Source organism: Cervus elaphus, chromosome 13 (assembly GCF_910594005.1).
Source record: "Cervus elaphus chromosome 13, mCerEla1.1, whole genome shotgun sequence".
Taxonomy (NCBI): Eukaryota; Metazoa; Chordata; class Mammalia; order Artiodactyla; family Cervidae; genus Cervus; species Cervus elaphus.
The window spans coordinates 66,198,552-66,210,654 of record NC_057827.1 but is presented as its reverse complement, the minus strand read 5'-3'; the positions used below and the strand labels follow the sequence as shown (position 1 = coordinate 66,210,654).

General features: G+C 46.6%; 1 protein-coding gene across 4 annotated transcripts in view; it reads right to left on the bottom strand.

Annotated features, from left to right (window-relative positions):
* The window catches only part of CCNK (cyclin K), a 28,966-nt gene that overhangs the window by 3,589 nt on the left and 13,274 nt on the right, over positions 1–12,103 (bottom strand). For 2 of the 4 annotated variants that reach the window (XM_043922349.1, XM_043922350.1), the window contains 10 exons: positions 11,521–11,771; positions 10,758–10,839; positions 9,193–9,324; positions 5,119–5,224; positions 4,564–4,621; positions 3,639–3,808; positions 3,062–3,333; positions 2,413–2,446; positions 508–561; positions 104–175 (listed from right to left, as the gene is read on the bottom strand). In XM_043922349.1, coding sequence (XP_043778284.1) covers positions 104–175; positions 508–561; positions 2,413–2,446; positions 3,062–3,333; positions 3,639–3,808; positions 4,564–4,621; positions 5,119–5,224; positions 9,193–9,324; positions 10,758–10,839; positions 11,521–11,717 — 1,177 coding nt within the window. In that variant the 5' untranslated portion in view covers positions 11,718–11,771. The remainder of the gene's footprint in view (positions 1–103; positions 176–507; positions 562–2,412; positions 2,447–3,061; positions 3,334–3,638; positions 3,809–4,563; positions 4,622–5,118; positions 5,225–9,192; positions 9,325–10,757; positions 10,840–11,520; positions 11,772–12,103) is intronic. The other 2 variants (XM_043922351.1, XM_043922352.1) reach the window with 1 other exon arrangement.

Sequence of the window (12,103 nt, the reverse complement as noted above, 5' to 3'; positions counted from 1 at the left end):
TATTTCTGAAATTCTTCTAGAAATTTTCCCCAGGACTTCCAAAATCTGTCCTTCAAAAAGGCAGAGAGAAAAGCTGGTCTTCCCAAAGACCAGCAGCGCTTACCTGGAGGTGGATGGGCTGGAGGCAATGGAGGGTGAGTGGGCTCGATTTTGGGAATTTTAGGTGGTGGTGGTTCTAAAAAGAAAAAATAGATTTTAAAAAGCGACTCTTCATGTAGAATAAACATGTCAGAGAGAGAGAGAAGGAACAGAAAAATGTACCGTTAAGGAATTTTTTTGGGGAAAAGGCAGATGTGAAGGCTTTAAGGGAAGCTGAGGACAGACTGGCTAAACCATCCTTTTAAAAGAACAAAAAGGAAATCAAACAAATACACCCCTCTGTCCCCCCCCCACCCCCCGCACGCCCCACACCTCTCACCACCTCCCTCCCCAAAACAAAAATGGCCAGCCCATTTTCCGTATCTGCCCAGTTTTCTCCTGACCACCTAAGACAAGCCCTCCAATGACCTGAGAGAAGTGGAGTGAATCTCAGGTGCCAAGTGGTATCCATCGGGGTCCACCCTAACGCAGAGAACACAAAGAAAGGCCCCGAGTGTGCACAGGGGCAACTGCCGCTGTTTAATTCTCGCTCAGGCACATCTGAGGTTATTTTCTCTCACAAGTATTTACTCCCAGTTATCAGCCCATTAACTGGTGGCTGGAGGCGAGCAGACCTAACAGCAAAGCAGTCGGGACCACTTGAGGCAGAGCACACGGCCCACCCTTCGGGGTGGGGCAGCTGCGTGGAAATGGCACCTCCAGTGACCACTTGGCTAAGTGGCCAAGACAGGCTGCACTGCGTCCAGTACCTTCCGGTCATGAGTAGAGAGAGTGTGCATACAACCAAAAAAGCACTCCATCTTTTTGTGTGTATTTTTGGTTCTTTCTCCCTGAAACTTGCTCTATTCTAGCTTGTACACCACTCTGCCCTGTAGTTGCTCAGCATTCCTGGCTTCCTCTGTCTTAAACACAGGCTGAATTTGAGGTCCAGGGACAGCCCCTCTTTACCCTCTTCCTGAGAGATCCCCCCGACCCAATTCCCCAGCCTCCGTGCCGTGAGTGCTGCCGGAGACTTTCTGAACGGAATGAAGTCAGACCGTGCCATCTCCCACTCACACACCTCCCGTGGTGCCCCAGCTTCTGCAGCACCCACCCTCCACCAGGTGGGCACGGTCACTGCTTCCATCCCATCTTCAGTTCTAGCAAAAGCCACTCCCCTTGAACCCAGTCCAGTAAAACTCCTTTCTCTGTTTTCTCCCAAATTCTCAATTCCACTGATCAGTTTTCATCTACCTAAAGACTCCACCCTGTCCGCCCCAGCTGGCTGATGTCAGTCCTCCCCCAAGGCCCACCGGGCTTGTTTCTGCCTCTCACAGACATGGTACCGGCTCAGCGGATCGTACACCCCAGTGAAAAACAGCACAGCCCCCTCCTCTGTGTCTCACACTCACTGCTTACCCACGTGGAGCCAAAAAACAAAAGATCTCCCCTGTACTGAACTCATCATTTCCCCAAAGATCCTGAGAAAAACGTAGCTTTACTGTAATGTGAAGATCTCACAACAGTTCAATAAATAATTCCTGGGGTTCCTACCCTGGAACCAAGCAACAGAGAAAACGGAGAATCAGAAATACAGACACCCGCTCTGTGCTTGCACAGGGATCATCACCACGGGGCCGGCTGAGTCGGAGGCAACACGCCTCTAGTCGTCTCTGTGATCATCCTGCTTCCCTCACTTTGGTTTCTAGCACAGAAACAAGTTAACCAACTCGGCTCCACAAACATGGGGAAAATAGGTGTTGCAAAGAAGCCTGGCCCTGTAAGCACAGGCGGCACCCTGGCTCGCGGCTCCCCTCCTTTCTACCTGCACGCTGCTGCCTGCTGCTCAGCCAGGGGGCCTTCACTCTGTTGACTGCGGTGGGCTTAACTAACCTTCAAAAATAAATGCTGCTGCAGTGGTTCGCCTACATTCCTAACTATATTTTGATATACAGTCGGCCCCTCGCATCTGTAGACAGGGAGGGCAGACTATGAAACTTGAGCATCTGGGAGTCTGGTATCCAAGGCGGGTCGGTCCCGGAGGCTGTCCCGCCACCGCTGATACCAAGGAACGACCGGAAGTTGCTGAGCATGTTTTCACTGCCGCTAGTGATTTTCTTTGAACTGATACTTTGTTAGAGTACAATCCAAAAACACACAGTCGGGGAATATACAGAAGAGACAATGCAGGTAGGATAAAGTTTTTGCTGGGCTCCAACGTTAAATTTTAAGGTCAATCTAAATCTGAAAGGAAGTGAGTTTTTGATTAAGAATCTAAAGTTTTGATAAACAACACATAAAACTAAAACAGGAAGCACAAGAACAGCAAATTACCTGCTGCTTTGTTCTCTTCTTTGGGAGAAACAACCTGTTACAAAAGAAAATACACAGTGGTTAACCAAGACTCTGAAAAGTAATCATCAGAAAAACGGATTATTCAGGCACTGCAGAATCACAGCCAGACACAGCCTCAGACAAAAATTAACTTTGGCTTGAACCTGCAGAGCAAACCAAGGCATCTGACAGGTCATCATTTCTGCCTCCTTCCTCTTTCCCTTTCAAATCGGACAGAAGGACTAGCTTTTCTGCGCAGTGAGTCCTGTGCCCTCCTCAAGCCGTCGGAGCTGCGGTGAGCGGGGCCTGCTGCCCTGCCTGTCCCGTAGGGCTTCCCCCTGCAGTGGGGAGGAACCTTCACAGACACCGCGCGTCACTGACAGCCAGGGGAGACGCCGACCCCAGCAGTCAGTGTGCAGATGTGCGAACGACCCCTGGCAGGGTCTGGGGCCCCGGCATAGCAACAGCAGTGCTGAAGGATGGAGCTGCCCTGGCTCCCAGAGGCCTCCCCTCAACCACACCAGTGGTCCAGCTGCCCACGGACATGCAGACGGCAAGGCTGCAGTTCCCGGCGATCCTCAGCAAGGGGAACGCGCGTGGGGGGTTGCCGTGGGGAGCCAGCCACCTGGCGCTGAGCCGGCGCACTCACCACAGTTCGCTTCGCCTGCCGGGGGGGACTAGGCTGCGGGGATGGCTTCTTGGGCGGCTGGGCGGGCGGCGGCGGCGGCTGCTGGGCCGGCTGCTGCGAGTCCTTCTGTGGGGGTTGGGGTGGCTCGGGGCCTGGAGGCGGCTGTGACGGTGGCACTGGTGGCACTTGCGGTGTAGGCTGGAGAGATGGGGGCTGCTGCAGCTGGTGGGGGGTGTGATGAGGCATCTGTTGTTTCCCTTGTGAGTACAGATCCAGGATTTGGTGGCAGATGTCTAAACGAGAGGCAACAATTGCATTCCTCACAAGGTGATGTTTTAAAATGCCCCCAAGGTCCCTTGCAGCTATGATGCCCCTACAAGGACCATTATGCCGGGTCGTATGTGTATTAACAAATCACCCATCTCTGGTGTGTGAAGCACTGCTGTGCATTTTCAGTTCACCCTTGGACAGAATGAACACTCTAGAGAATTTAATTAAAGAATAGTTTGCATGCACCTACTGGGGAAAATCCATTCTCGGGACTCAAGTTTCCCAGGGAAGAATGATCAGCCTGCAGAAAGCTCAGCACGCCCCATACCTTCCAAAACATCCACAGGGACGTCTTGCACGAACTGCTCCCACCATCTCCTGTACATGGGTTTGGAGGTCCACTCTTGTATTTCAAATTTGCACAAACGTCCCGCAAGATACATCACTGCCACTGCTATGATCTCTGGTTCCCACTGTAGTGACAAGGTCGTGCAGAGACTAGTTCAACAAGAAAAAGAGGTGACTTGACTTGGGTGAGCAAACACTTATGACTAACTGAGTGCAGGGGGATTAGATGCTGTATCCAAGTGTCTTGTTTGCTTATAATCCCCTATACATGATCAAATACAGTATTATTAATAAGCAACTTTTTAGCCTTCTAAACATACTGAAATGAGTTATTAACTACAGCTACTAATCTGTCTGTTCCTTGAAGAGGCAGAAGAATTCCAGCACCTTTAGAAACTGCTATGCCGTGAAAAACAAGTGAAATTGCTTAAGTTCTTAAGTGGCTGGAATCCTGGTGCTGACCCTTCTCCTCACATGAAGCAACGCTACTCATGGGCATTCTGTTCCCCATATAGTACCTCATTAGCTCTCTGGGCTCCAAGAACATCAGGCTTTAGAACCACCACAAAAAGTACAAAACTGCAGATACATACTCTCCAACTTTTGCAAAATCAAATGGATTTAAGTATTTACTTGTCAAAATTCTCTGGTATATTGTGTTGGACTTCTGTTTCAAGCTGGTGGTAAGGCTTCAGCATCCTGTACCACCATGACGTAACAGGTTACCCCTCTGCCGGGAAGCAGATGACCTGGATTTTATTTAACCCCAGCTCTGCCGTGTACTGGGCCCTAAAGCTGGGGCAAGTCAGTTTCCTCACGACAAAATAAGGGGTTCGGGTTAGATGACACACGAAGTCCCTGCCTGTTTGAAAGCACCACGATTAAACCAATGTGAACACGCGTACCTGTCATTGACGAATGTCCATGCCATTTGAACCAACTTTTGAATTTTGTTTTTGTCACCTAGAGATGGGAAAGAGAAGGCAAATTAGTAGCAACAGAAAGAAAACACAAGGCCCGAGAGGCAGTAAGTGCTCATTTGAAGTCTACCGTGCACTCAGCAGCAGTCCTGACACACAGCAAAGAGCTGCTGCCGGGCAGCCAAGGACAGACGAGCAGGCCCAGGTCCTACCTCTGTCCCCTGTCCACATGACCCACGCTGAACCACCATTTATGGGAAACCTGGCTCTGAGGCTGATTTTATTAGGCTATTTAAAAAATTCTGACTCATTTTCCTGCCTCATATCACTTGGCAACTGGATGACAGAGCCTGTTTATACATAAAAGGAAACAGCATTAGCAGCTATAACATGAATTGTCTGGCAAGCTATGGCCTGGGTACTTCAAACACTGAACTTTCTGCTCTTCTCTCTTGAAAAGTGTAATCTGAGTGTCATCAAATTATTATGCAGATGATTTCAGAATGAAGAGGTTCTCTTCATAACGTTTTTTCTTCTCACCTTTGAGTTGTTTTGCATACTTGAGTAGGAATTGGTACGGATGTTCTACCTGTAAATCAAACTTTATGGTCTGCAGTAAGATTCTCTCCAGAACCATTACTTCTTCCTAAAAATGAAATAACAAATGCTGGGGTAGTAATTTCAATCACAGGTCTGAAACAGCATTAAAAACATGAGCTTTCCTTTTATTCGCTCTCCCAAGTTCTATTTTAGAAACTAGTTTTCATTCCCTTTCTCCTCTCTCCCACTCAGGCCTTTAACATGCTCAGAAGACGATAAAATTCTCAAAAGAACTACAAGTAGGAAAACAAAACAATCAGAGTTAATTTTTAAAACTATTATAGGAAACAAACATTCTCAGAAATGTTATTACGTTCAACACACAAGTCCCCTTTAAAAAACAGATCTTTACTTTATAGATTCATTAATAAACCTTGGTTTCCTTCCAAACCTGTATTAAAAAATGCAATCTTTCAGGCATTTACACTGAAAATTTTAAGCAAGAAAGACTGTAATAGTGGCAGCTTCATGCATACCTGGACAGTGAATTATACCAGTTAAATGTGTGTGTGTGTGAATGGGGCACATCATTACTGTGTTTTAATCTTTCATCTTCCTGAAACAGGCTTTCCCAATGTTATTTATTGAATAAATCATCATCTTCTCTTTTATCAAAGTACATCCTAAGCTGCCTATTCATATACACATGTGTGCTCACATACAATCTTTTTTTTGTTCATAGATCTGTTGGTCTATCTCTGTACCAGGACCAAAGTGATTAAACATTTGGGACAGTTCAATTATTACTTCTCTTTTAAAAAATGTTTCTTGTTTTTGCATGTTCCCCCTAACACCTGCATTTTAATATCATTTTATTTGGTACCATTCTAGAAAAAATGAAGGCCACTATGTTCTGACTGGGAACTCACTGATTTATAGAATGGACCTTTTAATTACACTGTATCTTACTATCAAAAATTTATTTATGAAAATCTCCTTTCCAATCTGTTTGTAGTTCTAAAGTCTCCCAGTCCCAACATGGTTTCCATAAATCTCTTTTAAGGTTTACTCCTGGATATATTATTTTACTGCTGTTATTGTAAATGGAATCTCTTTTGATTATACTTCCTAACTAGTTAATAAACAAGAACTTCTTGAATTCAACGGCTGTACAGCCTGACTGAGCACTTACATTAAGACAATTTCACTTGATTGTAAAATACTGTCAAGATGCTCTGTGTGGCAAGAATAGTTAGAATCACTTGTTTGAGTTGAAGAAGAAAGGGTTTCAAGAGACTGACAATCTCATCGTTAACAGTTACATAAATCTGTTAACTCTGGGAAGAGAAGCCATGTAGATAACTGGTTTTAGGTTCAAGTATGGTATCAGTTCACAGAAGGCAGAGGATTCTACCACAAGAGTTATTCCAGATGGCAGGGCAGGCAGGGTGAATGTGCTTCCACTCAAGTTTCCCAAGTGTTCTCTCAAGAAAGTTTTTTCAAGTCTTAACACTTTCATACAGTATGAAAAAAAAAAAAGAAAAAAAGATCCCACCATCACTGTCTCCTCCACCCCAACCCCTCAGTGTTTTTGTCACCACCTGTTTCCTAGAAGCTTCATCGTGTCTTCTAAATTTGGGAACACTCTTTAACAAGTGTCCAGACTGTAGCCCATACAGTATAGTATTACGAGACAGCTCAAGGCTTGGCCTCCCTTTGTGTTTCAGATACTCAATTAAAGGGATAATTACAGGTCTGGGTGCCAACGTCACCCCTCGGGGAACTTTCCCTCAGCCCCGTACTACCTGTCTGGAATACCTGCCTAGGTTCCCAGATGGCAAGCCCTCACCATACCTTTTAATAACCTTTCACAGCATTTATCACATCTCATAAGCAGATCACTGGCTATCTGAATATTTGATCATAAAATCTATCCCTCCACTCGACTGTAAAACCCATGAGAGCAAAGGCCATGCCTGTTTTGCTACCTGTGAGTGTTAGTCGCTCAGTCGTGACCGACTCTTTGCAACCCCACTGACTGAAGCCCACCAGGCTCCTCTGTCCATGGGATTTCCCAGGCAAGGATATGGAGTGGGTTGCCATTCCCTTCTCCAGGGGATCTTCTTGACCCAGGGATCGAACCCAAGTCTCCTGCACTGCAGGCAGATTCTTTACTGACTGAGCTATGAGGGAAGCCCTATTGCTACCAATGTCTAGTGCTTAACACAGAGCCTGGAACAAGTACTTGTTGAGTACATGAGAGATTAACGTAACAGGGAGAAATCACACAGTTCGGGCAAAGTTTATTAGGATGTGATTCAGGACCTTATTTTTCTTATGTGCTTACATGGCCTCCCTCCAAACTGCCCTCCTCTCCTCTCCATCGAGACAGTATCTATCACAGTGTTCTCACTGCTCCCAGACCCAGGTTCTTTCCTTTGGCCCCGACACCCAGTCAGGTGTAGGAAGACTGCATGTGAGAAAGCAGAGTGTGGGCTACAGAGCACGCTACCCATGTGGGTCAAGCTGGCCTGCATTAAAAGCTTGATGAGCACGGCCATTCCCCACTTGCTGGCCTCGGGGCACTGCGCCGCAGGACTTCCGCCTCGCTGTGCCTGGCCCGGGTCTCAGGTTCCTGGCGTGCTGGTGCAGGGGGTTAAGGCTGCAAGCAGAAGAGGACTCCTCCAAAGGCGCCCTGGACGACGCACACCAGCGGCTGCAGCTTCCAGATCTTTGCGACTCCTGAGTAACCACGGCTCGTTAGCCACAAGGTCCTTCTGCCCCTGTGACCAGAGCTGACTAAAGCACGATCCATTTCTACAACAGACTCTGTGCTCCGTGAAAATAAAAAACCTATGGCATCAGAAATATCTAATGGTACATTACTTTCATAAAATATATTTTTGACCACTGGTAGTTATGAGTTTATCATAGGTTCACATTTTCATAAACAGGTGAATGGATTTATAAACAAGTTCAAGGGATAGGGTTACCCACACCGACAATACTTACACAAAGGACCACCATTTATTGCAACCACAGAACGTGCAAAAGCATTCTGGCCTCTGTCACCTCTTTGAAGGGAGAAGGAAAACTAGCACATGTGTTTTATACACACATACAGATTCTGCGGGCCGGAGGGAAGGTGACTGCCATGGGAAGCAACACCAGCTGACTAGGAGAAACAGGGCCGTGGGTGCGCCGAACGTCTCCGACTGGGTCAGCTTTGCATTTCTGTGATTCTCAGTTTCTCCCCACAATCTCAGCCTGTCATTTACTCAACAAGTACCTGCTGAACATCTACCCTGTCCAGCCAGGAGAGAACACGAGGCACCAGGCAGAACAGACAGGGTCTGAGCGCTCACAGACGACAACTGAGAAAAGGGATACTCTGTGTGTGCTGACCTGGTTAAAAAAGCTACGTAATTATGAGCTGTGATAAAGGTTATAAAGGATCACTCTCATCAATGCTATAAGGATCATAATGGGAGATCCTGACAAGAACAGGGAGAAGGAAAGCCGCTACCAATCCCTGAAAGTGGTCTTTTTAGAACATAATAAAAGCATGTGTACAATTATTTTGCCACCATTTCCTGACAGCAGCAGGTGTTGGGGGGAAGGGACAAGACGGACAGTCTGTTAATCTGGGTGTCTGCAAATGTTCGTACCTTCCACCATTCCTGGGAAGCAAAAGACACGCAGCACATGCACACACAGCACCCGTACTTTCTGTCTGCCCAGAAGCCGGCTAGAGATGAACCCAAGAAGCCAAACTGCTTCTGGGCCTAAGAGTGCTAACGGCCATGAGAACTTTGCTCCTACTGGTTCTATGTGCCGTTGCCCCTAAAGGGCTCAGAAGCCGACACAGCACGTCAGTAGCTGCCACCTAAGTGTACAGTACATTATCTCCCCTCCTTACTCACAGAAGCAAGGAAGAGCAATCTCTGTATAAGGGCCTCTTAGGGATTCCAGGGACTGGCAGATACTGGGGCCACAGCCATTGTCAACACAGGAGCTCTGCCACAATGCTGCGCTGAGGAATCAAGACCTGAGCACAGAAGTTACGCCTCTTACCTTTGGGTCATCTCCAAACTGGCCAAACTGCACATCATTTAATAAACTCCGCGCTGTTTTGATGATATCTTTACATTTTTTTGGTGTTTCTTCTACTTTCCCAGCCAGAAAGAGACAACAAGCTCCTGTCACCTAAAAGGAAGACAAAAGCTCTTGATCTCACTATCAGGGCTCACCCAGAAACAGAAGGATTTGGGGCCTTCACCATCAACTGGGGCGCCTCCCTTCCTGTCTTGCTCTTCTCATTCACAAACACTAGGGCACTCTAAAAGCCTGAAGGAAAGTCCACATACAGACAATCCACCCTGCGACCTCCAATTCGGCTTCACAAATTATTTAAAATATAGTTTTCTAAATTGCCATGTAAATCATGTAGACGGAAAAAGTCACAAAAACAAACTTCTCATGTTGTGCTCTTAGAGACACTGCCTCCCTGACCAGTAGCCTTGCTCAGAGAGTGTTCGCCCCGTACCACGCCCGTGCTCTTTCCTTCCTTCTGCTGCCCAACTCCTGGTCCAGCTCCTCGTCCCTGTGACCCTCACTGCTCTGTCTCCAGCTTTCCTCTGCCTGCTTGCTCTTCTGCGTGCCCCTCCATTCACAGGATCCTGACCACACGTCACACAGCAGTCAGTACCGTGCTGGAGTATAAAGCGGATCCAGACACGGTCTCTCCCCCGAGAACATCACAAACTAGTGAGGAAGAGATGCGTGCAAAACTAAGTAACTCAGCAAAAGGAAGAAGCCCCAGCAGACTAACTTCCTGTTATGTCTAATTCTGTCTTCTTCATAAAACCCTCCCATCGCGTCAGCTGACCTACTAAAGTCACAGTTCCCCAGTCTGGAATTCAAGGTCCACAACAGTCTAGCTCAGACTACTTTTGCACCCAGAGTCCCACCATGCCCTTCCTGCCCACGGGCCTCCTGGCTGGCTGCACGCCCGCCCCAGAGCCTGGCTCAGCTTGGTTTCTGGCGGAAGACTGCTCAGTCTCATCTCAGCGCAGCAAGGTCCCACTCACCGCCAAGGCTTAACTCAGGGCTGGCACTGCCCCGACCCCTCCATGGTGCAGGCTACCCCTCCCCTGGAGCGCTAGCCTTCTTCCCTGCCTCTCCCATGGCCTCGCCCTCTACTGTGTGCTTGGCATTCATCAGACCAGCTGTCCTGGACCGGAAACTACTGGAGGTGGCATCTCCCACAGAGCAGGTTTAAAAAGTAACTGAAGACTCACTGACATGGAACAAAGAACTCCGATGCCATCTTGGGCTTTGCTGGGTCTCAACCGTAAGGCCAATCTTATCTTGGGAAAAGTAACAAGGAAGTAAAGTACACTAAGGACGACACGATTATGGTTCATACTGACCCAAATAAAACAGTCAAAAAAGATTTTAATACAGTTAATTGGGAAAAAACAAAGTTTGAACTTGATTTTGTTTATATATAGTATGCGCCATACAAAAATGAATACTTCCTGTAAAATACAATAAAAAGAAAGGCTACAATCTGTTCACTGAACTATGTAGAAATAATAACACATGATAGAGAATTATAATAGAATTAAAATACTTACATATCTTGGAAATTGCTTGAAGGAATGGAACATATAGAAGCGATGAAAATAAATTATTCCAGTTGCCAGGGTGTCATAGTGTCTGTTGTTCTGGTTAAGGACTTTGGCCAAGAATTATGTCTTCGTTAAATGCAGAAAAATAATAAAAGCGAACAATAACAACAAGAGAAGTGGGAAGGCAAATATTATCAGTGACAAAGCAGGTGAATGGGAGCCTCAAGGTGTCAGGATTCTGGTACAAGCTGCAGTCTGTGCTTTAATAAGGTGTGTGTGCTGTGTGCTCAGCTGTGTCTGACTCTTTGTGACCCCATGGACTGCAGCCTGCGCGGTTTCTCTGTCCATGGGATTCTCCAGGCAAGAATACCAGGGTGGGTGGCCATGCCCTCCTCCAGGGGACCTTCCCAACCTAGGGACTGGCCCTGCATCTCTGCATTCGCCAGTGGCTTCTTTACCACTGCGCCACCTGGGAAGCTTTAGCAAGGCAGGGCTTCACTACCCTTAGATATACTCCCTCTGTGATCAGCAGGCGCTGCTTTCCATACTGGTGGCCACAAGCTCAGTGGCTATGTCTTCACACTTAAGTTGTAAAAAAGAAACAGAAAACCTCTAAGGAGCCAAGCAAATCTGAAGTAGCATTTAAATAAGAAAGATATTTAAAAGCTGTTTTAGTCAGGGATGTTACTCTTTTATCTATAATGCCTAATTTAATTCTTGGTGGTGGTGGTGGGGAACCCATCTATTGTAGATTCCAGAAACAGGATACAGTCCCAAACGTGTGCCCACATCAAAGATGAACCGTGCCCCTTCTCGGCGGTACCGGGCCTCAGTTGCTGGATCAAGTCCTTCTAGCTGTGAGGGTGTATGAGCCAAGTCTTTTTTATCCCAGTACCAACATGGTTTTGTGTGGTCCAGGTTTGCTGAGGTTACTGAAGGGCTTGAATTTTCTTTATTCTCCTTCATTTATTGAAGTAGACTTGTTCTTTCCAAAAGACTTTCGGAAAAAATGTTAGAATCCTGAGAAAAAGAGAAGAAGTAATGTTGGAAAGGGATACCTCACATTAAACAATCTCCATCATTATAAACAATCTACAATCATAGATTTTTACTTGATAAAAAAAATTCCAATAGCGGACACACTACTGATTGGCATTTTGAAGACCAGGCTCATCTCCAAACACAATATAACACTCAAGTGACATGTAGTATGATAAATCCCATATTTCACAGCTTAAAAGGAAGAGCATTTGTCTCATTTCTTTCTGCCTTTCTTCATTAGACCTAGCTTCCTCATGCTGGTCTACATTCTGTTCTTCAGTAAAACCTAGGTCTGTCCTAACCCAAAAGAT